The sequence below is a fragment of the Vipera berus genome (genome assembly GCF_964194415.1).
Source record: "Vipera berus genome assembly, chromosome: 10".
Taxonomy (NCBI): Eukaryota; Metazoa; Chordata; class Lepidosauria; order Squamata; family Viperidae; genus Vipera; species Vipera berus.
Window position 1 is genome coordinate 20,693,597 of NC_138213.1, and position 26,722 is coordinate 20,720,318.

The 26,722-nt window shown below is 41.0% G+C and overlaps 2 protein-coding genes across 4 annotated transcripts in view; one reads left to right on the plus strand and one right to left on the minus strand.

Moving 5' to 3' along the window:
• The window catches only part of LOC308672916 (uncharacterized protein), a 37,999-nt gene extending 35,458 nt beyond the window's left edge, over positions 1-2,541 (minus strand). Inside the window, exon 1 of the mRNA XM_081336209.1 lies at positions 1,509-2,541. Coding sequence (XP_081192335.1) covers positions 1,566-2,357 — 792 coding nt within the window. The 5' untranslated portion in view covers positions 2,358-2,541 and the 3' untranslated portion in view covers positions 1,509-1,565. The remainder of the gene's footprint in view (positions 1-1,508) is intronic.
• On the plus strand, positions 2,297-25,845 carry LSM14A (LSM14A mRNA processing body assembly factor). 3 transcript variants are annotated; one of them, XM_081336206.1, is made up of 12 exons: positions 2,353-2,547; positions 2,722-2,755; positions 9,450-9,613; positions 13,988-14,120; positions 14,389-14,508; positions 16,404-16,580; positions 17,061-17,126; positions 19,256-19,432; positions 20,273-20,435; positions 22,392-22,632; positions 23,032-23,074; positions 24,181-25,845. In XM_081336206.1, exons 4-11 carry the CDS (start codon positions 14,054-14,056, stop codon positions 23,071-23,073), a joined length of 1,053 nt encoding a protein of 350 aa, XP_081192332.1. In that variant the 5' UTR covers positions 2,353-2,547; positions 2,722-2,755; positions 9,450-9,613; positions 13,988-14,053; the 3' UTR covers position 23,074; positions 24,181-25,845. The 3 variants fall into 3 exon arrangements, with proteins under 3 accessions (XP_081192330.1, XP_081192331.1, XP_081192332.1); XM_081336204.1 differs by lacking the exon at positions 2,722-2,755 and having other exon boundaries at positions 2,297-2,547; XM_081336205.1 differs by lacking the exons at positions 2,722-2,755; positions 23,032-23,074 and having other exon boundaries at positions 2,297-2,547.
• The last annotated feature ends 877 nt before the right edge of the window (positions 25,846-26,722 follow it).

Consider the following 26,722-nt stretch of genomic DNA (forward strand, 5'->3'; position numbering starts at 1 on the left):
GAGAAGCTATCAAAACTTGGTTCTCTCCAAAATATTCACAATCCCTCCTCTTTCCCCATTGGCTGAGGTACTATGAGGTTACACTCTTTCTGACCGCCTCCTACATATTTCCTGCTACATACTAAATCATACATCCCATGTACATTAAAATTAAGAGATAATTTATGCAAGGTGTGTCAGTTAATATTAATCAACTAATTGCACATGCGCAGTTGCTTGAGTTCTAGCCCCCTTTTTATGACCTTTTAGAAAAAAATAGGTTCTTTCCAGTTTTGCTAGTTATCTTCTCTTACAGACGTTTTTATAGCTTGTCTTCTTCCTTTCCCACTCTAAGAGCTAGCTAATTTTTGCCTACGTGTTTCACTTAACATCCTTTCTTTGTGCTCTCCTTTCCTGGCTCTCATCTTCTTAGTAAATTCAGTTTTAAATTTCTCAATATTAAAATTTGAAGACCTTTCATTTACTTCTATCATTAGGGAGGGGTGCTGTAAGGACCTGCCTCAACTACAGTAGGTCTCCCAAGAAAGCAGAACTCTTGAAACAGGCATTGTCTCAAAAGGAACTTTTTATTGAGAGTTAGTGATAGGAAGGAAGCAAAGCGAGGTCTGAGGAAAGAGCCCACCTAAGCAGTATCTCAAAAGTGGTATTCCTTACTCCTCCCCCCAGGGTCCTACTGTCCCTTTGAATCTCAGCCAATCCACAGATGATATATTGCTTTGGTCTCCCCAAGGTCTCTGTCGGTTTTGTTTCCCTGTGGCTCCAAGCGCCAAGCCAACCATCTTCCAGATAAGGCTGATGGTATTCGGCTGCATTCCTTCCGCTGGGAGAAGGGCAGCATGGCACAGCACTGCAAAGCATATTGTATATCCCCACAATGGAATCCCTCCTCCCAGCAGAATGGCAGCCCCCCCCCAAAATGGTTATAGAAGCATGGATAGGAATACAGCAGGCCTGCAAGGGGGTGCATAGTAGGCGCACAAAATAATGGGGCGAAGTCCACCATGCAGCCGATAGGAATTTTTTTTTAGAAAAGGCAGAGTCAGAACAGGCACTTTTCCCACACTATTTATCCATTTATCTATCAAATGTGTATAAAACCATCCATCTCAGAAAAAAACAGTTGCAACCAGCCTGGCTTCCATTGAGGACCTGTATACTTCACCAGCCAGAAAAAGGGCTGAGAAAACATCTGCAGACCCCTCACATCCTGGAGATAAACTGTTTCAGCCACTATGAGGGCATCGCACGCCGAAACCATTAGACCACGGGTAGGCAACCTCGGCTCTTTTATGACTCATGGACTTCAACTCCCAGAATTCCTGAGTCAGCTATGCTGACTCAGGAATTCTGGGAGTTGAAGTCCATGAGTCATAAAAGAGCCGAGGTTGCCTACCCCTGCATCAGACGCAAAGGTAGTTTCCCGCCCCCGCAACCACTCTGCCGAACACCCAACGCCCACTTGTCTCGCTTCTCATTTTCCCTACCATCTTCTCCTATTAGTTTCTTACGATTCATCCATTGCTGCTTGTAACTTATGATTAAGGATCGTAACTACGATTTCTGATCTATGACGTCTCGCTCGCTGTTTCTATGCGCGCCGCGAGCCGCTGCGCCGGAGACAAAGTCCTCGTTGTGCGTCCATCACATTCCGCTTCTGTCTGACGATTGCGCAGACCAAAACGCCGCCGCCTCATCGCTCTGCGCAAATCCGTTCCCCGCAGACGGGCCCGGTCACGCCGCGCTGCCCGCCGTTCAGGGCCGGGGTCGAGAGGCCGCCCGCCCGCCCGTCCCGGCCGCAGAGCTCGTCCTCGCCTAGCTCGGAGCGCCTGGGCGCCAGCGAGGCTCCGCCGGGCCGGCCTTGCTCTCTCCGGGCGCCTTCGGGCTCCTCCCCGAGGGTCCCCCTGCCTTCCTCGGGCCGCCTCGACGGCTCCCCCGAGGGAAAATCTTCCCGCGGATAGCGTGGCCTCCTCCTCTTCGGCCCCCCTTCTCGGCTCGCTAGACCCAGGCGGCCGACAAGCGGGACGAGGCCCTTCAGCCCGGCGGCGGCAGAGAGCCAGCCGGGAGGAGGGCCTCGCGGGGGCAGAGGCAAACCCGCCTGAGGGGGAGAGAGGCTCTTTCCGGCTGCTGCCGGCCCGGCTCTCGCCGCATAGATTGCCTCTCGGGCCTGCTGCGAAGCCCCGGCCTGGCAGGCGGCCCGAGCCCGGCGGGACTACAACTCCCAGAATTCGTAGCGAGGGCCTCCCGCTCTTCCCCGCCGCCTTCGTTTCGCCCAGCGCGGGGCACTGCGGTTCTCGCGAGAGGTCGCTGCCGTTTCCCGGCATCCGTTTCGTGGCGCTGCTGAAGGCGGCGGCCGCCATATTGGGAGCGTTCGGCCGGCTGTAGCCCGGAGGCGGCTGGCGCGGAAAGGAAGCGGAGTCGGCGGCGCCATGAGCGGGGGCACGCCATACATCGGCAGCAAGATCAGCCTCATCTCCAAGGCCGAGATCCGCTACGAGGGCATCCTCTACACCATCGACACCGAGAATTCTACCGTGGCCCTCGCCAAGGGTGAGCGCGGACAGGCCCCGCAGGCCGCGCGGAGGGCCGAGCCTCGCCGCGAGCGAGATCCAGAGCCCGAGGGGCCGCGGAGCCCTTGTTTTCCCCCTGGTTGAAGCCGTTGGCTTTCCGAGGGCTTTTTGCGTTTGTCTCTCTTCTCCTCACTAAGTCTTTAAATACTCTTAGGGCGGATAGAATAACAGAGTTCCCAATCCTCTGGGTAAATATTTCTCTTCTGCTTTTCACTCCTTCCAGATTTGCTGTAGGAAATAGGGTTACTATTTGTAATATTTTGGAAAGAATTCTTGGTAGAATATGTATTATGCGTTTCCAAGCCTTTTCAGCCCTCCAACATCTTCAAATGGACATTTCCAGCTTAATGTCTGAAATTGGACACTTAAACTGGGATCTTAGGTGTTTACCTGCTGGCAATCCAACAGTCCCTGTATGGGGCACTTGGACTCTTGCTGGAGGTAGCGATGTGAGTTGTAATTCAAAGTACAAGAACTATTAGTTTTGAATTTAGTTAGTATAGAGACACTGAGGTAGACATATGAAGCAGCAGACTGATCTGAAAAAGAGAACTTGTGTCATTTCCCCAGGAAACATTACATGAAGACAAAACAACTTATTTGGTTGAAGGCAAAAGGTCTTGACTAATCAAGCAAGTTCTGCTTACCCAAATTATAGGAACCGCAGTACAATTACAGACTGAGGTTTTGTTTAAATTGCTGCTGCAGGCTTAAGGTACAAAAGATAGCTCAGCTCATGTGGAGGAAGACCTCCACTGAGGCTGTAAAAAGTAAGCCAGATTCACAGTACAACAGCTTCCATAGTAATTCACATTTTCCAATTGTTATTCTTTTCTAAATATACTGAAAAGTTCTGTTTTCCTTGGTACAGAATTTCTGTATTTTACGTTGGCTGGTCATCTTGGTTGTAAGATATTTTTAAGTCTGGTCAGTATTTAAAAGTGCTGTTAACTTCTCATTGTGGAAGCATGTATGATATGACAATATCAATTACTCAAATTGCATTCATTTGGTGTAAAAATTGAATATTATACTATTCAAATCTGGAATTGTAATCCAAATAGTTTTGGGTTTAAATTCCATGCTCTGAACAAGTTTCATGTGGAATTTTACAAAACAGCGGCTGTTTTGCATCTTTTAAAAGGTGATTCAAAACTGTAAACCTGGAAGCAAGATGGGTACAAACAAATCTAATAAACATTTTAAAGATTTATTCAGATACCATTTTAAGGAGATGATATCTGAAATTGGTTGCAAAGCCAATCCTATACTAATTTAGTTCTGACTATGCTTTTCATTTATAAACTTTGAGTTACAAGGAAATATAACTGCAGTCCTAGTCTTTCATTTTTCACCTGTAATACCTGCCTTCTTCAATACATCTACATTAGTTTACTTGTTCTCTTTAACTGTTAAGTGAAAGCATATAGACAGAACAGTGTACATGCAGTCAGATACCCAATATCTCTGTCTGTCCCCTTATTGGCCTCTCTCACCCCAGCAAGAGGTAGTAAAAATATTCAAGGCAATTCAAGTTTGGTGTAGTGGTAAAGGTGCTGGCCTAGAAATCAGGAAATGATGAGTTCTAGTTCTAGGTGGCTGGATGGAGTCACTGAAGCAGTAGGCATGAGCTTAAATGGACTCCAGAAGATGGTAGAGGACAGGAAGGCCTGGAGGAACGTTATCCATGGGTTGGACACGATTTTGCAATTAGCAACAAGTCCCTCCTTAGGCATGAAAACCAGCTGGGTGGCTTTGGGCCAGTCACTGTCTGTCAGCCCTCACAGGTTGTTGTGGGGAACATAGGAGGAGGAAGGAGTATTATGCACATACTGAATATTCACCACTTTGAATTACTTGTGAAATAATAAAAGGCAGGATTAAAAAAATAATATAAACATTGGTGTTTGGGGATGATTTAATTATTACTAAATAATTATTATTTAATTTCAAGATAGGCCTTCCATATACTATATTGAACCAGATATTTCAAAATCAATGAGGCCCAAAATTTCCATTGCTAAGCAAGACAAGTGAGTTGCACCCCATTTACGACCTCTGTTGTCGCACTTGAGTGAATCATGCGGTTGTTACGTTTTCCCCATTGACTTTGCTTGTCAGAAGGAGCAGGGAAGGTTACAAATGGTGATCACACGACGTGGGACAGTGCAACTGTCATAAATACAGGTAGCCCTCGTCTTAAGATCCCAATCAAGCCCAAAATTTATGTTAAGTGAGACATTTTTTAGTGAGTTTTGCCCCATTTTATGATCTTGCCATAGTTAAGTGAATCATTGCAGTTGATAAGTTAGTAACACGGTTGTTAAGTGAATCCGTCTTCCCCATTGATTTTGCTTGTCAAAAGGTTGCAAAAGGTGATCAGATGACCTTAGGACACAGTAACAGTCATAAGTATGAACCAGTTGCCAAGCATCTGAATTTTGATCACATGATCACGGGGCTGCTACAAAGTTTGTAAGTGAAAAAAGTCACTTTTTTTAGTACTGTTGTAGCAGTATGGCAGTGAAAGTTGGACCATAAGAAAGGCTGAGCGCCAAAGAATTGAGGCCTTTGAACTATGGTGCTGGAGAAGACTCCTGCGAGTCCCTTGGACTGCAAGGCGATCAAACCGGTCAGTCCTAGAGGAGATCAATCCTGACTGCTCTTTAGAAGGCCAGATCCTGAAGCTAAAACTCAAATACTTTGGCCACCTAATGAGAAGGAAGGACTCACTGGAGAAGAGCCTAATGCTGGGAAAGATCGAGGGCAATAGAAGAAGGGGACGACAGAGAATGAGGTGGCTGGATGGAGTCACTGAAGCAGTAGGCGTGAGCTTAAATGGACTCCAGAAGATGGTAGAAGACAGGAAGGCCTGGAGGAATGTTGTCCATAGGGTCGCGATGGGTCGGACACGACTTCGCAGCTAACAACAACAACAGCTTTGAACCATCATTAAATGAGTTATTGTAAATTGAGGACTACCTGTACATGCCAGTTGTCAAGTGCCTGAATTTTGGTCATGTGACCATGGTGGAAAAAAAATTTCAGTTTCATAACTACCAACAGTTACACAAATGTTTGTAAGTCGAGGACTATGTGTACAACAGTCACAGCTTCCCATGGTCACATGATTGCCACTTGGAATCTTCATAGCTGGTTTCCAACAAACAAACTCAATGGGGAAGCCTGCAGGAACTCACAGGGTTGTGAGATACTGTGATCACCCATGGTGATTTCCTTAACAATGGCAGCTGGAACTGATGAAGTGTCCTTTTAATTTGGAACTGGTAACATGATTTTTCACTTTATGACCAGAGTTGCCAGTCCTAATTGTGGTTGGTGAGGACTACCTGCCCATCTGATGCTCCTATTTGTGAGTTCTATGTGGAACAACCTTGGAAAGTTGGATCTGTAAAAGTAGAAATGCCTCTTGTCTTTGACGGTTGTGTGCACATTGGAGATTCCTCCAAAATCTTCATTAAAGACCTGTGATGACTCCTCTGGATACTTCCCCAGATATCTGTCCAAATGTCAGCTCGGAGGAAGATGAACCAGTTCCAGGCATGTTTGGAGTAGGGTTGGTTAATGGCTCCAAGCAGCCATCTGAGAGAGATTTGGCTCAAGCACAGCTGCAGCAGGGCAGCCCTGAGGCTTCAGGGAGGGAAAGCATGTAACTGCAACCAGTCAGTGATGAGGAAGAGGAACTGCCTTCTGCACCTGATCCAAGAACTCGTAGGGCAGAGAAAAGGCAGGAGCAGAGAAGGTCAGCCAGTTTACTTGTGAGGAGAAAGCCTCGCCTTTCTTGACAAGCTGCACTGGAAACTGGCTAATTAACACAGCAGACAGATGGAAACGATGCTGGGAACAATGTGTTCATTTCCTAGCTGTGTTGTTTTCTGGTTGTTGTGATTCTTGCCTTGCTTTGGATTGACACAGTGCCTTGTGAACTCTGGACTTTTGTTGCCTCATGAACCCTCTTGTATTGTGGATTTAATTTTGCCTTGTGGGTTTATTTTGACTGGGAAACTTTGTGGACTCATTGCCCATTGCTCTGTGGATTAGCATTGGTCTGCTTGTGGCTGGAGTTAATTGGGACAGTTCTGGGTGTTTGGTGAACGGAGTTGCGGGGGAATATTAATAAACCTACTAAACCAGAGTTACGTGTATTGGTTGTGTGTCTGTGTGTGAGCGGCACAGCACAGAACCAGAGCATACTTGGTCATCAGTGGGAGCAGAAAATGATGATGGGCAGCACGGGCTGCAGAGTTCAGGGGGCCAAAAGGGCATAGATAGCGGAGATAAGCAGGGGGGAGAGTTGTGGCCATAGGTGTGGATGGGATCCCACACACCCAAATTTTGGTCACTTGATCATGGGACACTGCAACATCTGTAACTTCAGAGACCAGTCATGTCCCTTTATTCAGTGATGTTGTAACTTGACTACTTGCAATGTTTGGGTGAGGAGCAGTTGCCACAGCATATAGATAGTCCTCAATCTATGATGATAATGTTGTTTTAGCCATTTAGTTGTGTCCAACTGTAGAATTTTTAACAAGATGTGGACTTCTAAGCATTTATTTACTGAAGTCAAAGGTAAAGCTGTGTGCTTAGTTTGTGAAATATGGATCACTATGTTTAAGGATTACAATTTGAATCCCTACTATGTGTCTAAACACGCACAGATATAGAACAGCTTGACTGATGCAGGGTGGGCACTGGCATCTGATGGTTTGCTAGCTAAGCTGGAAAATGAACAAGGATTTGTTGCCAACCTTCACACATCCGAGGATGGTGCAGCCAAGAACAGTTATGTGGTATCTCACAAAATCGCAAAAAAACAGTAAGCCATTTTTTGATGGGGAGTTTATCAAAGAGTATTTGGTGGATTTTACAGCGCTACTGTGTCCCAAATAAAAAGAGGCATTTGAATATGTGCCCCTCCAAATGAACTGTAACTAAAAAGATTGAGGGCATTGCTGGAAGTCTGGAGTTTCAGCTGCCAAACAAAGCAAGCAATTTTGATATTTTTTTTCTCCTTGGCTTTGGGTGAGAGCTGAGATATCTGTGACACAGCCAGTTACTCATCTTTGTACATGGGATAAAGTGGGGCTTTAAGATTACAGAGGATCTGGCAGCAATGCAGTCAATGAAAGACAATAAAGAATGATTTGTTCACAGAGGTAAATGCATGCTTGTTACAAGGTGGGACTGAAATGGGACAGATTGGCAGATCTTACAATAGATGATTGTCCCACAGGGAAAAATGAAATGGATGCAGGATAGACTAAAATGAACCCTGAACAGAAATTAGTATTTTTACATTGTATTATACATCAGGAGATGTTGTGTAAGTCAGTGCTAAAAAATAATTATATTTTGAAGTTGTAATTAAAACAGTTAACTTCATCAGACCAACAGCATTGAATCACAGAAATTTGTTGCACTTTTGGAGGCTCGTGAGACTAAACATCAGGACATAGGTACCACATAGCTGCCAGAACCTGACTTGACTCAACATCTTCAGCCCCTATGGTGCACTTACCTATATTTGATTTCTAATTTCCAATTGATCTCCCATAGGCCAGACACGGATGGCTAAAGGGCTGGGGACTATACAGTGGCCAGATCATGAGAAATTTGTAGTTTCTTTCAAGCCAAATGGAGGACAACATTCTGTTCTTACTTTTTTAAGGGTATTACAGTTTTAGTAATTTGTTTAGTTTGAACAGTGTATTCTAGTGGAAGAACTGCACTGGAGAGAGATGTTAAGAGAGTCCTTGCACTGCAGAAGCCTGACGTCGTCCAAAATCTCTCAAACCTTATCTGGCTGTTCCACAGGGAATGCAGTCATTGTGGTGGGACTCTTGTAACATAGGTGACTAACAAAGCTGCTGCTTGAGGCTACACATGAGTGGTTCTGGTTGCTTGTGCCTGATGGATCCTTTGTAGCTTGGCATGATGTGACAGCTCATCACTGAGCAGCATGCAAATACTGAAATAAATAAGACATTGTTTCCGATTGATATGCCTCCTTTTAGCTCTACTTTTGAGAAATGTTCATTTGAAAATATTGGCATAGTAGACCAAATGTATGAGTGATATTGCTCTAGGATTGCTTAGAGTAGGCGTGTCCAACCTGCAACCCACTGCATGCAACCCTGGACAGCTACCGTCTTTCTCTGAAAATAAGACCCGGGCTTTTTTTTTCCCCTCTTCCAAAAGGTCTTATTTTTAGGGGGTGTCTTCCATTCACCTCCGGCACCAACAGCCCCGCCCATCTGGCCCACTTCTTCTGAAGGTGCAGCTTCATTCTGCAGCTGAGAATGGAGCTCTGCTCTGCATTTCGCAGTCAGAGGCCCTTCTGGAAGGCCTCTGCCGCTGAGAACTGAGCTATGGATTGAAGGCTGCAGAAGCTTTTTAGAAAGGCCTCTGATTGCTATATGCAGGCTGGGGGACACCACAGAAGAAGTGGGCTGGCGAGGAGAGGCAGGTGTCGATTCGTGAGAGGCCTAGTAAGTGGGTGCGGGGAGGAGCTCCATACACACATCCGCCCTAGCTTGATTTTTAGGCATGTGCCTCGCCCCAAAACTAGGGCTTATTTTTGGGGTAGGGCTTATATTAGGCCCACCCCCCCCCCCAAAAATCAAGCTAGGGCTTATTTTTGGGGTAAGTCTTACCTTCAGGAAAACACAGTAGTTAATGCTGCGCCACAAGATTGTAAACTTGTAACATTAATATGTGATTTATATATATATTTGCCCAAGATGATGATTCTTCATTTGGTTGCTCACCCATGGCTTAGACTCAGAACAAATACTTAATGATCCAAATTCTTGAATTGTTTGCATATAAAATTAATATAATTTTTTTTTTGTTCTGCAGTTTGTTCATTTGGAACTGAAGACAGACCAACTGATCGGCCTATACCACCTCGTGATGAAGTATTCGAATACATCATATTCCGCGGAAGTGATATTAAGGATTTAACTGTTTGTGAACCTCCTAAACCACAGTGTTCTCTTCCCCAAGATCCAGCAATTGTTCAGGTATCACTGTGTAACACTGAACTTTATGTGGGTCTAATTGTGAAAAGTGAAAAATCTGTTTGTGTGTGTGTGTGTGTGTGTATGTATGTTTTAAAGTGCACTGAATGTTACTATACATAAATATTTGGTGAATATTTCCCTGAATTTCAGAGAAAACACCCAATACCTTTGCATAATGGATTTTTCTTTTTTAAATATGTTTTATTGATTTTTAACATAATTACCTTAATATTTGGTAAAGCGTGTTGTCTGGGTTAGTGTTTAAAAAACAATAACAATTTCTATAATTCTATAGTCCATATTATGGCTTTGCTTGATTTTCTCTTCTTCCAATAATATTCTTTTTTGCGAACCTTAAATTAATACAGATTATTTGAATAAATGACAGTTAAATATAAACATTTGCTCATGTTTCTGCAAATAATAACCACATCAATATAAAATTTCTTTTCTGATTAATCATCTTGATTGCCTCATCATAGATCCTGTTTACAAAGTTCTTATTTAAGTTTGTTTTCCCCACAATATTCAAAGCATTCTTACTGGTTTAGATTTTCTCAACATTAGTTACAGAAGTATTTAAATCTTTTTTCTCATACAAGCCACCCCAACATTTTTACATTTCTCATATCTTAAAAAAAGAAAAAGAAAATCAGAGAAAACACTTCTTTTATATAAACCATCCCAACATTTTTATATTTTTCATATCAAACAACAAAACACAAAAGAAAAAAGAAAGAAAAAATACTATGTTACTTGAGCGGTTCATCCCTCTTAAACTAATTTTCATTTATATCCAAATCAAATAAATGTTTAATTTTAAAATATTCCCTCTGGTAAATCCCATCATCTAGTTTCTTAATTCTCACTTTAGCCTTTTCTTTTTTGCCAAACATCTTTCCTGATCAATATGGTTCGCTGAATCAAAGAATCTTCCCATAATCTTGAAAATGTTGTTACAGGTATAAAAGGCAAAACAGGTAAGATGTTTTTATAGGAAGGTTTCGCCCCTTCGTATATATTAAGAGTCTTTTTCTTTCTTTCTTGATTTTATTTATCATTTTTTGTCTTTCAAGTTCTCGTACTTCTGACAGAATCCATTTTGTCAAATCTTTTTTCTTGTCCTCAGACTTATTTTGTGTAGGTTTTCTTTTCCATATCCAGTATTTCCTGTAGGTTTTCTTCCTTCTGGGTTAAGTCATACTTCTGTTGTTAAATTCCATTCTAAAATCTCTCTCCTCTGTCTTGTATTCCATTGTCTGTTTTTTCTGCTCACTCTATTTTTATTTTCTGAGAATTTTTGTGTTGTAAAGTTAAATTGGAGATGTGTCCATTTATATTTTCAAAGTTATTTTTGATTTCCTTGCAGTTTAAGATCGTTGTTGCTTGAATTTGCAACAGAGCATAGGTCTCCTCCTGGAAAGTATTTGTTTTTTTCTAGGTACTTTCTGCATATCTCTGGTTTTTCATGATAGTCAAAAGTCAGGGTTTTCCTTTCTCTGCAGACTGCTTTAGAATCACAGTTGAGTTAGTATTTGTAATCCAGAAAGGTCAATTTTTTTTAGAGTTTATAGTTCTCACTCTGTAGATAGCTCAAAATGTTTTCTTTATTTTTCCTTTCCTTTTCTTTTCTTTTCTTTCTTTCTTTTTTTGGTCACAGCTGTTCTGTTATTAAGACATTGAAGGTCCTCAAGAAGCAGCGCTTCGTGGGCTTTACCAATCCCTGTAATAGAGCAACTGCGTATATTTTCATTCACCATTAGATGTCAGCACCAGTTCATTATTATTTTTTTCATTTTTTAGTAATGGACAATTGTTTACTTCTATTTTCATGATTTAAAAAGAAAACCTTAACAAATTATACCGATTTCAAACTTATCCAAGTTAAGTCTTATAATCCTTTCATTTCAATATATTTCTGTTCCCCCTGAACAGTTTAATTCGCTGCTTCCATCTGTAGGAGGGTGGGGCAAGATCCCCCTCCTCCCTTTTGGAGGCTTTTTGCTTTTGGGGGGGTTCTTTCCCCCCCCCCAGGAATCAGTTTTCAAGTAGAAGAGAGAAAATCACAGTTATTACCCAGTTCCAAACACATTGTTTACAGTCAGCTTAAAGTAGTGCTTTTGGGCTTCAGCTGCTTGTAGCTTGGGCTAGACTGATGTTAGCTAGCCTTTGTCCTGCCGGTTTTTGGAGGGCTTTTCCCAAACCGATCGGATTGACCACCATCTTTCTGCAATCGGCGGGACTTCCTTTCTTCTTTGATGCCTCTATGGGGCAACTTCAGGCCCATTTAGGATACCCTAGCAGGCAGAAATCAGCTGTAGGGTGCAGAGCCCCGCAATCCCTTGGCTGCTGCACTACTGTGCAAAACCAGAAGCCTCTTGAATAATGGATTTTTCACTCACCTCTATCCACAACAATAGAAATATTACATCAGGCAAAGTGAAAGGCATTTGGTAAGGGAATGGTCAAGTCTTTATATAGGGTGCAGAAATAAATGATACATAGTTATTAAATATGTGAAGCAGCAAATCAAATAACTGATGTGCAGTCAGTGCTTTGTTTTGTTAGACATGAAAAAAGACAGAAATCCTTAAAGCATGGTAAATCTTTTCCTTTAATAAAGGACTTCAGAGTGCACTTATATTGTTTGGTTGCTGAAAAGGCTAGTTTTTGTACATTAAAGAAGATGGCTTTGGCTCAAGGGAAAAACATGATTCCCTAAACTTCAAAAAGAGATATGGATGCCATGCTAAAATGCTGATTATTACTAATTTATTAAATTGCTAATAAAGCTTAAATTTTATATAACACAATTACCAACAGGATGTCATGGATCTTAAATAGTAGTAGTATTACTAAAATAATGATCAAGGCCAATATCTTATATGTAGTCCTTGACTTAATGACTATTTGCAGTCACGACAGCTTCAGAATGGGTGCTGTAAAGCACTTCTGGCCACCGTAAAACATCATGCTGTTATCTGCTTCCCATCACCTGAACGCATTTCAGGTGGTTGACAGCTTGTTCATGTTGATGGCCAGTTGCCAAGTGCCCTGCAATCATGTGATCACCATTTGGAATCTGCCATTTCCCCCAAAAAATCAATGGGAAGTCAGCAGGCAGCGTTCCTCCAGCACTTGGAAGGATTTACCCTCCCCTCCCAAAGGAATGGACTTCAGATCAGGTGAAAAAACTAACAAGCACCATGGATCAGAGCCTTTGAACAATGTTTCTCCATGTCTCCACAGGGGAAAATGCTAGCGAATGCCAGCATCCAAAACCTTTCAGCTTGCTAGCATTTTAGCAAATGCCATTCCTGCCCCTGTAGAGAGGAAAACACTAGTGTCAGTATCCTGGGTCTTCCTATTGTTTTCTCCAGAATTGAGGTTTCTCCCTCCGACGGAGGAGATATTCCTTGGAACAAATGTCTGCCGTAAGCACTAGGGAACACCATCCTTCTCACGGTTATTCTTCCCGGTGGGAGAAGACACAAGCTTCCTGGATATGGTGTGAGGACTGGGTCCTCTTCCTACCCCATCATACTCACAAGGCACAGGACCTTTCCTGGGTGCTCCACGTAATGACTTACACAGTTGCTTAACAGTTGCAACGGGGAACAAGAACTATATTTGTTGAGCAAGGCAGTCACATGTCGCTCAGTGACCAAGATTCCAGGACTGATTGGTTCTACTCAAGAACAGGTCCTGAAAGTGCAAGGATTATGCTTTATTTAAAATATTTCTATCCCATTTTTCTATTTTAAAAAGTTCAAGTTAAATTGTGACACAGTGAGAATGAACATTGCTCATTTTTGCATCAAGAAAAATTCTGGCCCTTGGCAGCTTGTGAAATACATCTGCTGGCATTATGATAAAATTGCGCTCTCATTGCATATTGTAGATTTTTGAGACTTGACTCTACGTATTAAGGAACCTGCAAGATTTTTGTGGTGCACAATTTTAAGAGACATCCCAGTGCAAAAATATGCATATAGTTGAAAAACGTGTTCTGCTATTCTGTCATTAGACAATAAGGTGCTCTATGTAAAAAGAGCTTTACTAACATGCCTTTGAGCAGCATATAAATAGGAAGACTTATCAGGGCTGTCACATATTTCATGTTATGTCTCTTTTCCAACTAGCCTTGTATTCAGGTTGAAGTCATTGTTATTCCATGCTTTGTTAGCTTAATGGCAAATGAGTTGATGAAAATTAAAATTACGTATGTCTCCAGTATGTAAAATGAATTTTTATGAATGGACAATTGTATTGTATACCACTGATTGTTGAGAGTTAAAAGAAGAGCCTCTTTTGTTTTTATTGCTGATTTGTAGAAAATGGCACAAAATCACTTTCAAACACTGTTTTCTTCAGTCTTCTCTAGGATCATCTTCTACTTCTTCATACCAGTCGGTGGGTTCTTATGGTCCTTTCAGCAGAATGCCGGCCTACAGTCAGTTTAGTCCAAGCCCATTAGTGGGTCAGCAGTTTGGGGCTGTTGGTGTTGGTAAGCTGCATTATTTTTTTCTTCAACAAGCAAAAGCTACGTGCACAATAGAGGGATCTCACGGGCAAACTGAGGGGTGCATGTAGCTCTTTGAGCTGCTACCTGCTGGTTGAGTTGAGCTTCTGAGTAGCCTTCAAGGGCAATCCCATATAGAGCTTGTTACATGTAGCCAAGGTGGCTGAGTGACTTGATCTGTTAAAATGGTGTTGTTGTTTTTAAGTAGTGAAAATAACAAGTGAGATGTGACACTTCTTTTATCTTGACGCAGGAAATTCATTAACATCTTTTGGAACAGAAACTCCAGTGAGTACAAGTTTGTCCCAGAACAGTGCAGTTGGTGCCACTTTTACAACAGATGCAAGATCACTAAAAACACAGCACTCTCAAGGTAAGGATTAATCCTTTCACATTCCTTACAATTGTCATGTATTCCACAATGTAGTATGTGTTCTGTAAATCTGTGCTCCCCAAATAGTAATGATAAAGACATCTTTAAGCATAGCATAACATTTTTATATGTCCTGCCCTGTTTCTCCATATCAGATATTAAAGCCTTCTAAGTTCCTTGGATTTTGGACCACACTAGATCTTATTGAGGAAATTACAGGTATAATTTCTAAAATCCTTATTTGAGAGTCATGCCAGTCAGCAGGTATAAATGCAAAGAAAGATATCATAGAAGAAACCTAGATTCTTATGCCCTCATATATTTCTTACTGGATATACAGATAGTCCTAGACTTACAACCATTTGTTTAATGATCGTTCACAGTTACAACAACACTGAAAAAAGTGGCTTCTGACTTATGACCACTGCAGCATCCCCGTGATCACATGTTCATAATTCAGACGCTTGGCAGCTGGCATGTATATATGACGGTTGCAGGGTCCCAGGGTCATGTGATCTCCCTTTGTGACCTTTTGACAAGCAAATACAGTGGCGAAACCAGGTTCACTTAACAACCATATTATTAACTGCAGCATTTCATTTAACAATTGTTGGTAAGAAAAGTTGTAAAATGGAACAGAATTCACTTAATGCCTATTTTGCTTAGCAACAGAAATTTTGGGCTCAATTGTGGCTGTAAGTCAGGGACTGCCTGTATAACCTTATTCTTGCATCGTTATTGGAAGCTTTATCTCATTGCAAATGAGGGGTTGATTAAATACTCTCCAACAGTGGTACAAGCTTATAAAAGCTAAGATACATTGCAGGCCTAGATTGGGCTTGAGTGACTAGGTTTATTGAATACTATGAATAGGATCTCCTGGGTGGTGTCTCTGTTGAAATATCTTCTAGAATTCAAGATACTGAACTACTGTACTACATTCTTTGGTGTAAGGAAAATATTTTTTTGTATTCTCTGGCTTTCAAGTACAATTGTATTTGGTTGATTTTACTCTGTAATTACACATTCTTTTGTCTGGTCTGTAGCAGCATTCAAAATATCTCGAATGCAATGTGTTTCAAAACTGAATGCCTCTTCTCAAATTCAGAACACTTGGTCCAACCTTACCAGAATTGATCCAGTGCTCTTTTATGATTCCAAAAATATCTTGAGCTCAAAACAAGATATTTCAAACTTAAACATTCAGAATATTGTTTGTGCCCTTCGCTAATATATCTACTGGTGACTGTTAATTTGAATAATTTCATAAACCTATTTCAAAGACTTGTCAGAACATATATTTTATTTGGGAGAAAAAGCTTTCTGAAAAAATAATAGTACTGCTTTTCAGAATTTTCAATGATCTGATTAATGAAGTCCCATAATGTTATAATGTTAAGACAATAATTAAATATAATCGAAAGGTGTTTTATTGTGCCTTTTGCCAATAAACTGAGAGTTAATTCTATGCAGTGAGGATATGCAGTCTGTTTTTCCAACCAGGTAATAAAACTAGAACTTAAGAAAGCACTGTCCTCCTTGTTCAAGCTCTCTTTTTAAGCTGTTTTCTTAAGAAAATGACTATAAAACATTAATGCCATGTGTTGAACAAATTTAAACAAGTGATAAAATTATCCACCTCGCCTAAGTCTGGCAGGTCCAGTATTACTGGATCCTTTCTTCCTTTAAAAAAGGAGAAAAAAATTATAGGAAGAGATTTAGTGACTGAAGATAAAGATTTACAGCAGGACAAGTTCCCTTTATTTAAAATGAGAAAGGGAATATTTTCGTCTAACTTTACAGATAAATTCTATTTGAGAAAGTTACATAGTAGATTTCCAAGGAATCCTTAAAGGAGGCCCTGAGCTAACACTATATTCCTGCTTCTGTTTCAGCTCGGTCAACCCCTCCTCCCTTAGATCACTTGAGAAAGAGTCCAACCCTGGAGCAAGCAGTGCAAACGGCATCGGCCCATCTACCTGCCTCGGTCCCAGTTGGGAGGAGTTCTGTTTCAAACCGACCACTTGGGTCTGCCAACCAAAAAACATTAGATCATCAGGAACACAGGCGAGGTAGAATATTACTTTAGTATGATATTGCTGCAACATTGTGTATGGTGGGTTGTTTTTAGATATTTTGGTCTTTTGTTAGTCTTTTGAAAGTCCCTGTAAATTTTGAATTTGTCTTATGTGCTAAAGTGGCATAGAGATCATCTGCCAGTGGAAAAATGTCATGCCTTGAGATAAATTGATAGGTGCATCTTTATGTCTTGTACGCAGGAAGATACTTTTGGCAGCAGAGAAGCCTTTTCAGTGGTGGGTTCCAGCTTGGAAAAAATGTGTCCTTTGTTCTGGGGCGTATGCAGAACAGGAAGCTTAACGGTTCTTAATCAGGAACAAACCCATCACATTCATTTAGAGTCAGCCCGAGTTTGGCAGAAATGAAGCCAGGAATGTTTTGCTTCTTCCAAGTCCCAGATGAGATAAAGCCTGTTTATAATTATGTTTATAATTATTTATTGTAAGTATTAATTGCATTTTTTCAATTTCTAGCTGAAGCACAGAAGGTGGCAAGATGTGAAGTAGAACATCTAAGAAATGAAAACAAGCGACAAATAGGTAAACTGAAATCACTTTTGAAAATAAAACATTCTGCCATAGGGTGGGCTAAACTACAACAATGTCCTAAAAGGTCTTCCCTGCTTGAAAGGGTTGAGATGTAAGAACATTCCCCTCATTTTCTTCTTCCTTTGGACATGAGAACTGGATAGAACGGCTTGCATTACCGTATTTTCCGGCGTATAAGACGACTTTTTAACCCATGAAAATCTTCTCAAAAGTCAGGGGTCGTCTTATACGCTGGGTGCTGAAAATTTAGGGACAGGGCTGGCTGGAAGACCTGGAGCGGATCTCCCATTTAGTCTGCGCAGGGAAAGCGGGACCAATTGGAGTAGAAGCTGCAGTCTTGTGATTTTTTACAGGTGGGGGTCTGGGCGTCTTTCCTTCTAAAGTTGAAGAGCAGCTGTAGTATATCCCAACTTGAAAGGCAGGTGGGGAAGGCAGCAGCCAGAGCAGCGGCTTAGCTCTAAGGACACATTTGACTCAGGAACTGGGCGGGCTGGCTGGAAAACCTGGAGCGGATCTCCCATGTGGTCTTTTTTTAAAAAATCCCATTTATATCCTGCCCTTCTCCGAAGACTCAGGGTGGCTTACAATTTAAAGCACAAATCAACGTGCTTAGCAATAGCCTTCATTCTGTGTATATGCCTGTTTATTAGGGCTTTCACACACACACCCCAAGCAGCATTATTACAAAGTCAGCTTATTGCCCCCAACAATCTGGGTCCTCATTTTACCTACCTTGGAAGGATGGAAAGCTGAGTCAACCTTGAGCCTGGTGGGATGCGAACCTGCACTAATTGCAGGCAGCTGGTGTTACTTAAGGCTCTGCGCAGGGAAAGCTTTAGAGTGAATTAGGAAAATTGAAAAAGTGAATTAGGAAAATAGGGAACGGTTGCTGGAATTGGGTATGTGTAGTTTAACGAAGAGAAGGGTGAGGGGTGACATGATAGCAGTGATCCAATATCTCAGGGGCTGCCCCAAAGAAGAGGGAGCCAAGCTATTCTCCAAAGCACCTGAAAGCAGGACAAGAAGCAATGGATGGAAACTAGTCAAGGAGAGAAGCAACCTAGAACTAAGGAGAAACTTTCTGACAGTTAGAACAATTAACCAGTGGAACAACCTGCCTCCAGAAGTGGTGAATGCTCCAACACTGGAAGTTTTTAAGAAGAGACTGGACAGCCATTTGTCTGAAATGGTATAGGGTTTCCTGCCTTAGCAGGGGGTTGGACTAGATGACCTCCAAGGTCCCCTCCAAATTATTATTATTATTATTATTATTATTATTATTATTATTATTATTATTATTATTATTATTATTATAGTTTAATCCACTTGCACTGTTTTATGTTTACATGTTTGATGACAAACAGCCTTATGTTTATAAGTGACAGTTTTCCTACTAAGCACCTGCATGTCATAAGCATTTGAATTAAAATTACCATATTAAAATCAAATCTGATGTTTTTTAATTTTTATTTGGTGTGCGTTGGAAGAGGGGTAGTCTTATACAGCGAGTATAGCCCAAACCCTATAATTTAACAGGAAATGTAGGGGGTTGTCTTATACGCCGGAAAATACAGTATATTCCTGCATATAGGGAGATGGCTTCAGCCATTGCTGATTGGAACAAATCAGGACCAAAGTGGATTTCAGTTCTGATCCACAAACAGCTGGCTCCTTATCAGACATTACAAATATGTTGTTTGTGAAAGAGCAAAAGCAACTGCTTTCCTCCTCAGAGATTTGGTGGCAGAGGGCAGGGCTGACTTGTAAGCTTTCTTTCTAAGGATACGTAGTGTGTTTTCATCACTGATGACTTTTGAGTTTGTGTCTCACCCAAAATGCAAATATTTTTGATCCTGAAAAGATTGAGGAGTAGAGCAATCTTCAGTCTTATGAAATACATTCATTCAGGATTTCTGTGACTTTTTAAACTAATTCATCCAAAATAAAACATTCAGTATGTCTTGGTGACATCTGATATAGGTTTTTCACATTATTAGTATTGGCAAACAAAATATTGCCCATTGGTCACTGTTGAATGTCATTTGAAGATGCTGTTTGCCCCAACCTGAAAACCTGTGGAGCCCTTTAGCCCCTGGTTTTGTTTTTTGTTTTTGTTACAGTTCCAGGTGCACCTTTGCGGAGGAGCCGGGCAGGCCATCGAGGAGGCCGAGGAAGGTTTGGTGTGAGGCGGGATGTTCCCATGAAGTTTGAGAAGGATTTTGACTTTGAAAGTGCAAATGCACAGTTTAATAAAGATGAAATAGATCGTGAATTTCAAAATAAGCTAAAACTGAAAGGTAAGTGGTGAACAGAGCATTTTTTTATTTTTATGAGGCTTTGCTGACTGGAGTTAAATCTTATGGGTGTTTTTGTTGAAGAGAGGCTTCATTTAGACATAGTCAAAGTCTGTGAGTTTTCTCCTACATAATTTTCTTTTTCCCTGAAGTAATTGTGTTGTCTTACATTCTAAAATGCAACTGCATATGCACCAGATTTAAGTACCCAAATTGTTTGAATTAATAAAATGTAATTATAGAGTTTTCAGTGGGTTCAGTTCATACCTAATCGTGCTTAGAAAAGATTGAAAATCATCACGACCTTGTGATTTTAATATGACTACATCTGGATCTAACTGACGTCCTTGTGTAACTTTAGTTTTTGCTAGTTACAAGAATATGGTAAAATGTGGTAAAAGGATACGAAAACAAACAAGAAAAAATTAAAAGGTAGGTAGGTAAAATGAGGAAACCAGATTGTTGGGGGCAATTAAGCTGACTTTGTAATAATGCCGCTTGGTGTGTGTGTGAAAGCCCTAATAAGCAGGCATATACATAGAATGAAGGCTACTGCTAAGCTTGTAAGCCGCCCTGAGTCTTCGGAGAAGGGCGGGATATAAATGGAATTTATTTTTATTTTTTTAAAAAGAACCATTTGTGTTTTTTCTCAGTTTGGGGGTTCCCTTCCTCCATGTGACAATGTCATTTGCAGTCATTGAACTGACCTGCTCCAAAAGTAGCTGCACCCAAGAAGATCAGGCAGTGATAGTGAAGTTAAACGGTTATCAGTCTTTTTCAGACATTATTTTCCTAGAAGGGTCATTGAGGTTGGTCTTGTCTTTTCCCCTTTTTATTTTCTAGAGGATAAGACTGAAAAACCTGTGAATGGGGAAGATAAAGGCGATTCAGGTGTTGACACCCAAAACAGCGAAGGCAATGCAGATGATGAAGACCCTCTTGGCCCAAATTGCTATTATGACAAAACCAAGTCTTTCTTTGATAACATTTCTTGTGATGACAACAGGTACCAGGTTTTTCTGAGCAAAGCTACAAATGATGTTCTTTTGATACTAACATGTACAGTTGTTCTGTACCAGCCTGCTACCGGCCCTGCAGCAAAAGCAGGGACAACCCCTTTACAAACGGCAAGAGGCTGGAATAAAGCCTGCCAAATTTATTAACATAAAACAGAGCAAGACAAGACACCAACCATGAAACAGGAGCTATGAAACAGGAACTATCCAAGCGGTTGCCTTCAGCAAACCAGCCCTCCCACACATTCCCCTTAAATACAGTTCAGGGCGTGGCCTCTCTCTGCCTCCTTCCGAGGTGCCCCATTGCCTTCCTCTGTTTACTCCTGATTGACTGCCTCCTGCGTCGGGCGTCCTTGAACAGGGCCAGCTGTGGGTCATCTTCATCCACGCTGTCAGGCTCACACAGCTGGGTCTCCCTCGTGACCAGGTGGGAGGGGCATGGCTGAGGGCTCTGTGGAGCCTCAAAGCCATCAGCAGCAAGCTCTTCAACACCCCCCTCCTCCTCCTCTGAGTCGTCCGACCCAACTGCCGAACCCACAGGCTGACCCTGAATCACAACAAGAATGTCTGAACCAGAATTTTGCATGTGAATAGAGATGTGAAGTTTCTTTTTCACATTAAGCAGAATGAACGCAGTAGAATGAACTGGACTAGTGCATCATATAGGTGGGTGCAACTTTTGATAGCAGTGTCTGCAAATAAAAATGATTTCTATCTTAAATTATTAGTAACTTGTTTTTATAACTATAATCTTTTTTATGTACTCAGGCTTGCCACAGTTCATTCTACTCTGTTCATTTTGCTGCAAGCCATATGAACCATAGATGGAGACTTCAAGTGTCAGGCTTGTCCCGACTTGAACATTTAGGAAAGAGAGATAGACCCTCAACTCCATTTTTGAAGTGAAAGGTTTACTTTTACTAAAGTCAAGTGGTTACAGCATAAGCAAAGCCGGATCTGAATATTCCCATGCAAAGCCTGCATTTTTCCCTCTTTGTCGGATTCAGAGACCAGTCAACGCAGGGTGTCCCAAATATGTCTGTCTGCCTACGCAGACTTTATTTTATTTATACAGTTTTAACAAGCAGGAAATTACACACAGCAGAAGCATTGTTTATTGGTGTACTCCTTAGTCAATCTTAGAGAACATCCGAACATCCCATGCCAGGGCGGAGTCTTCCTTATCTAGCTGGTTCCTTGCAGTCCTTGGCAGTGCTAATTGGAATGAGCTCATATACATGTGGATAACAGAATACTGAGGCAGGCAGTTTGCTGCGCACAGTCCCTTCATATCCTTGACCTCCATCTCTACACCTCTTCCTTGGTCCTCCCCCACTGACCAGTTTGTCAGTGTCCAATTATATTTGGTGCCTCTTAGGTGGAGTTTCGCATTCCATTTCGGCTGGTCTGTTCTGGATTAACACCTTTGGTTCCTGTCATTTGTCATTCCCCCCTCCTACCTCCCCAGTTTCTCTCCCCTGCATTTTATGGCAGGATGCCAGCAAGCAGAGTGTGGTGAAGATGGCAGACCTGACACTGAGATTGAGACTTCTGCTAAAATCAGGCAGGTTCTCTCAAAATCCAAGGCTGAGGCAGTGGACAAAGTTGTTTCATCCTTTTTCTCTTGCAAAAAGGTGCATCCCATTTTTTTACATTTGGGAGACTTCTAAGTACTGCATCAGTTTATCAACAGTAATGAATGCTAAGTGGAGCTTAATGAAGATGTTAACATTTCTAAATTCACCTGTCTCTTTTCCTTTGGGTGTCTACTACTAAAGGTTTGAGAAATAGGTTACAATTGCATAATGTGCTGTAATACAGTTTTTACCTTTCATTTTGCTAACTAACCCTGGCATTTCTAGTCGTCATCTGGTGCAAATACCTTTTTATGAAAAAACTGGTCATGACTTGAAGCAACAGCAACTTATCACTTCTGTAACTTTCAGAGAACGAAGACCAACCTGGGCAGAGGAAAGAAGATTAAATGCAGAGACATTTGGAATTCCATTGCGTCCAAACCGTGGTCGGGGGGGGTTCAGAGCCAGAGGGGGGAGCGGAGGAGCTGGTGGCTTCCGGGGCGGTAGAGGACGTGGAAACACAAGGGGAACCTACGGTGCTCCTCGGGGTTTTCGTGGTGGATTCAGAGGTGGCCGCGGTGGCAGGGAGTTTGCGGATTTTGAATATAGGGTAAGGCAGTCACCAATATTATTACTTTCTGTAAATTGCTAATTGTAGTGCTACTTAAAGAACTGAAATAGTTTAGATAATTCACTCACTTTTTTCTTTACTTACGGTACCATTATCTCAGTAGATCTTTATGATTATCATAAAAATATATCTAGCATGATCTTATAAGTACAGTGAAAGAGAAAATCTGAACTGGTTCTATGAATCTTCCTGCCAGTTTTTCCTTTCCTTTTCCACCACTGGTTGGTGGCCTCATTGAATTGATTAATTAAGCAGCCCATTAAATGGGCTACAAATTCATGGTGAAGTTTCCTTTTTATCAAGTCAGATCACTCCTCTGTCTAACGTCATTAGCTCTATACTCCCCAGCAATAACAAGGAACTTTCCATCTGTATTAGGCAATGAACTGGGACTTTGCACAGACTAAACGTAGGCGCTAAAGTAAGAGGCATGCCTTAATTTTTCTTAAGAGCAGAAATTGTTCTATTTCATTCATATTTTGATGTACAGTAATTATTATTTATGTTATATAACACATAGTTGGTAAAGTCTAGTAGATGTAATGAAACTCATTCATTTTAGATTTTTAGATTTTATTAGATTTATATACCGCCCTTTCCCGAAGGACTCAGGGCGGTTTACAGGGCATTTTAAAATCACATCAATATAAAATACAAAGTTAAAAGAGAATTAAAAGATTAAATTATCCCTGAAAATAAAACCCCAGTTAAAATTCTCAGCCTGGGTCAGAGAGCTCAAAGAGCCAAGTCTTCAGGTCCCGGCAGAATGAGCGTAGGTCAGGGGCAGTCCTGAGCTCCACGGGCAGCTGGTTCCAGAGGGCAGGCGCACCCACAGAAAAGGCCCTCTCCCTGGGTGTTATCCGCCGGCAATCTTTTACCGGTGGCACCCTGAGAAGACCCTCTGCGAGCGCACTGGACGAAGGGAACTTGATGCTGGCAGCAGGTGTTCCCTCAAATAGCCCGGACCCAGGCCATTTAGGGCTTTATAGGTCATCACCAGCACTTTGAATCTCACCCGGAGAGCAACCGGAAGCCAATGCAGCTCACGGAGTAGAGGTGTTACATGGGAGTATCGGGAGACCCCCATCACAACTCGCGCGGCCGCATTCTGCACCAGTTGTAGTCTCCGAATGGTCCTCAAGGGCAGCCCCATGTAGAGAGCATTGCAGTAGTCTAAACGGGAGGTCACGAGCGCATGAGTGACTGTGCGTAGGGCATCTCGGTCCAGGTAGGGTCGCAACTGGCGCACCAGGCGAACCTGGGCAAAAGCTCCCCTGGTCACGGTTCGTATATGATCTTCAAAATTGAGCCATGAGTCCAGGAGGACGCCTAAGATGCGAGCCCTATCAATGGGGGGTAACACCTCACCCCCCATCATTAAAGGTGGCATTTTGAAAATTTGATGACAAATTTATTATTTATCAAATTTGTATGGCTGCCCATCTTTCAAAATGTTTATGATCTTGATCAAATTGACTTTATATCAGGTTGACCCAAGAATAATGTTAATCTTATATTACTTTTTAGAAAGACAACAAAGTTGCAGCATAATCTACAAAGAATTTGAAAGCAGGTGGACTTGCTGATCTTCATGGTACCGAGAAGGTGTTGGTTTTTTGGAAAGAATTATGTTCGTTTGCCGTTAAAACTTCACCAGCACTGGCGTTTGTTTTTAATTTCAAAGGAGCAGTAGCTTTTTTTGAAAATATGGCCATCTTCAAAAACAAGAATATTAAATATATTTGAGATAGAAAACTTAAAATAATTTCTTACATATAGTTAAAGTATAAAGTACTTCTGTGGAGTTTTAGTATTTCTTTTTTCATTACAGAAAGGATTTTTCTGAACTAAAACTGTATTTTATAATTGCTGCAGGCTGCAAAGACAATTGTATGCAGAAGGCCGTCAGTACTGTGAGTGTGTTGATCCTGTGAAGGTTGTATTTGAAATCCTATAATCTCTTTTCAGATAGTTGTAACTTTTGTCAAACAGGATGCTGGGCAGTAGAAAATTTGGTTTGTCAGTAAAGAAAGCATAAACATTGAAAATGCTGTTTCTTAGGCAAAGGAAGCTTTTTATAGTTGTATAATTCCATGATTATCCCATTGCCAAAGAAACACTAGGGATTTTGTATAGCTGTATAAAAAGCAACTAATTTTTTAAGAATAAACATTTTTAAGTCTACAAAACTGCCGTGTTGAAGTGCTAAACACGTTTGGAGGGTTTCTTTCTAGCTTTTCAGCTTTAAATTTGTTTGTTTTTATATTTTAATTACCAATAAATATTTGAAATGTTCTTCCATTATTCAGAAGGATTAAAATATTTGTCTTGCAAGAAATCCATTTCATAGTTTTTGGTCTTGCTGAAGGTCTGGACCACACTAAGGGACTATTTAGATAAAGATAAACCGTAACACTTTATGCACAGTTTGAAAGTCACGTTATGATAGTAAGTGAAAAAAGAACCAGCCCCTGAATTGTTCCCGTTGATGTGCCTGGAATAAAAATGAAATGTCTCCATGTGTCGATTCTTAAAATGTTTTGTATTGTTGGCATACTCAATTAAAAGTGATTTCTTAGTGTCTGCAATCGCCAGAGTTTTGATGGACTGTAGCTTGGAGACATTGACTGTTCATTTTTACCCCAGTATCACTAGAATGATTTTGCCTGGAGTAACAGGTTAATTCTGAATAACTAGTTATGACTTCTTTTGCTATTAAGTTATAATTAGATACAGATCTTTAATAATTTGTATTTTTATGTATATCTAAAAGCCACAAGAATAAAGGGATCCAAAGATTAAAATATTTTATCTAATTTCCTGAATTTTTGTTCATTTTCCTTCATGTTCAGTAGTGATAAAATGTGGATAAATGCACTGTTAGCAAATGGGAATATTAAAATGATAGAATCATAATTTTATATTTTTTGTATAGCACTATAAGGAAGTATTTTGTAATTCATTTCCATATGAGGTCAAGTATTTGGCAACTGTAGAATTAGATACTACTGTTTAGTAATATTCTGCATGTTAACAACAATGCCTTTTTTGGAATCCACAAATCATGATACTGAACAGTTTTGGGGGGCTTTTTAGACAAAAGGCAAATGCTGTATTGTTGCAATAACTCTGTATACTGTATAAGGTATCCCAAACTTATTTAAACTAGATAAATTGTAAATACCAATGAGACGTTATGAAGGTATGATTTGGTTCCGATTTACCCATCAGTTATTTTGAGTTTACTAATTGGGGTGTACTGTACCCTAACAAACAGCAGCATGACATCCCTTCAGTGTATCTTGCTACGGAAAGGTGGGCCTTCTATTTTAAGCCGGAATAAAACCATTCAATAAGAAAAGTAAATCTTTGTGAAATTTCTTTACAGCTCAGTCATATTTCAAACATAGATATTTGGGCCACTTCTTTTGGCTCACTTGTTTTAAAACCAGTTTAGTCATGTGTTTAACAATTAAACCTACAGCCTCACAGCTTTGGATGAAAACAGTTTTAGTATTAAATGTAACTGGCCTAAATTTTAAAATTTTGATGTTTTTCTTATATTACATCTTAATGGTCCATGTTCTTCCATTAGCATTTGGTATCAAAATACAGAGAATAGGTTTACCGTATTAGGATCATCTAAACCCCCAATGAAGCCCAAAAAAGGATAAACGCACTTGATGTGCAAGAAAATCAAGATTTCCAATTTCTGGTTTTGAAAACCTGTGACTCAGCCATGGAAAGCTGAGAATGTTTGCTCTCATCCCATGGATACAGTTTTTGCACATTTACATTTAAAAGACAACTGTGGACTGCAAAATCAAAGATTGGATGACATCCTTCGATTGTAGGGAAGCAGATCTTGTTCAATTGCTTAGAAGGGATTTTAATCTCAAAACGGGAAAGGATTTAAATCTGCGTCTCAAGCTTACCTGAAATTAGAAAACCGTGCAGACTTTTTTATTTTTTTACTTTGGTTAACCCTGGCTTTGCCTCCAAGGCCTGCTTGGAAGGAGGCCGGGCTGCCCAAGGAGGAGCCCCGCGATTGGCGTTCCGCTCTCCCGCT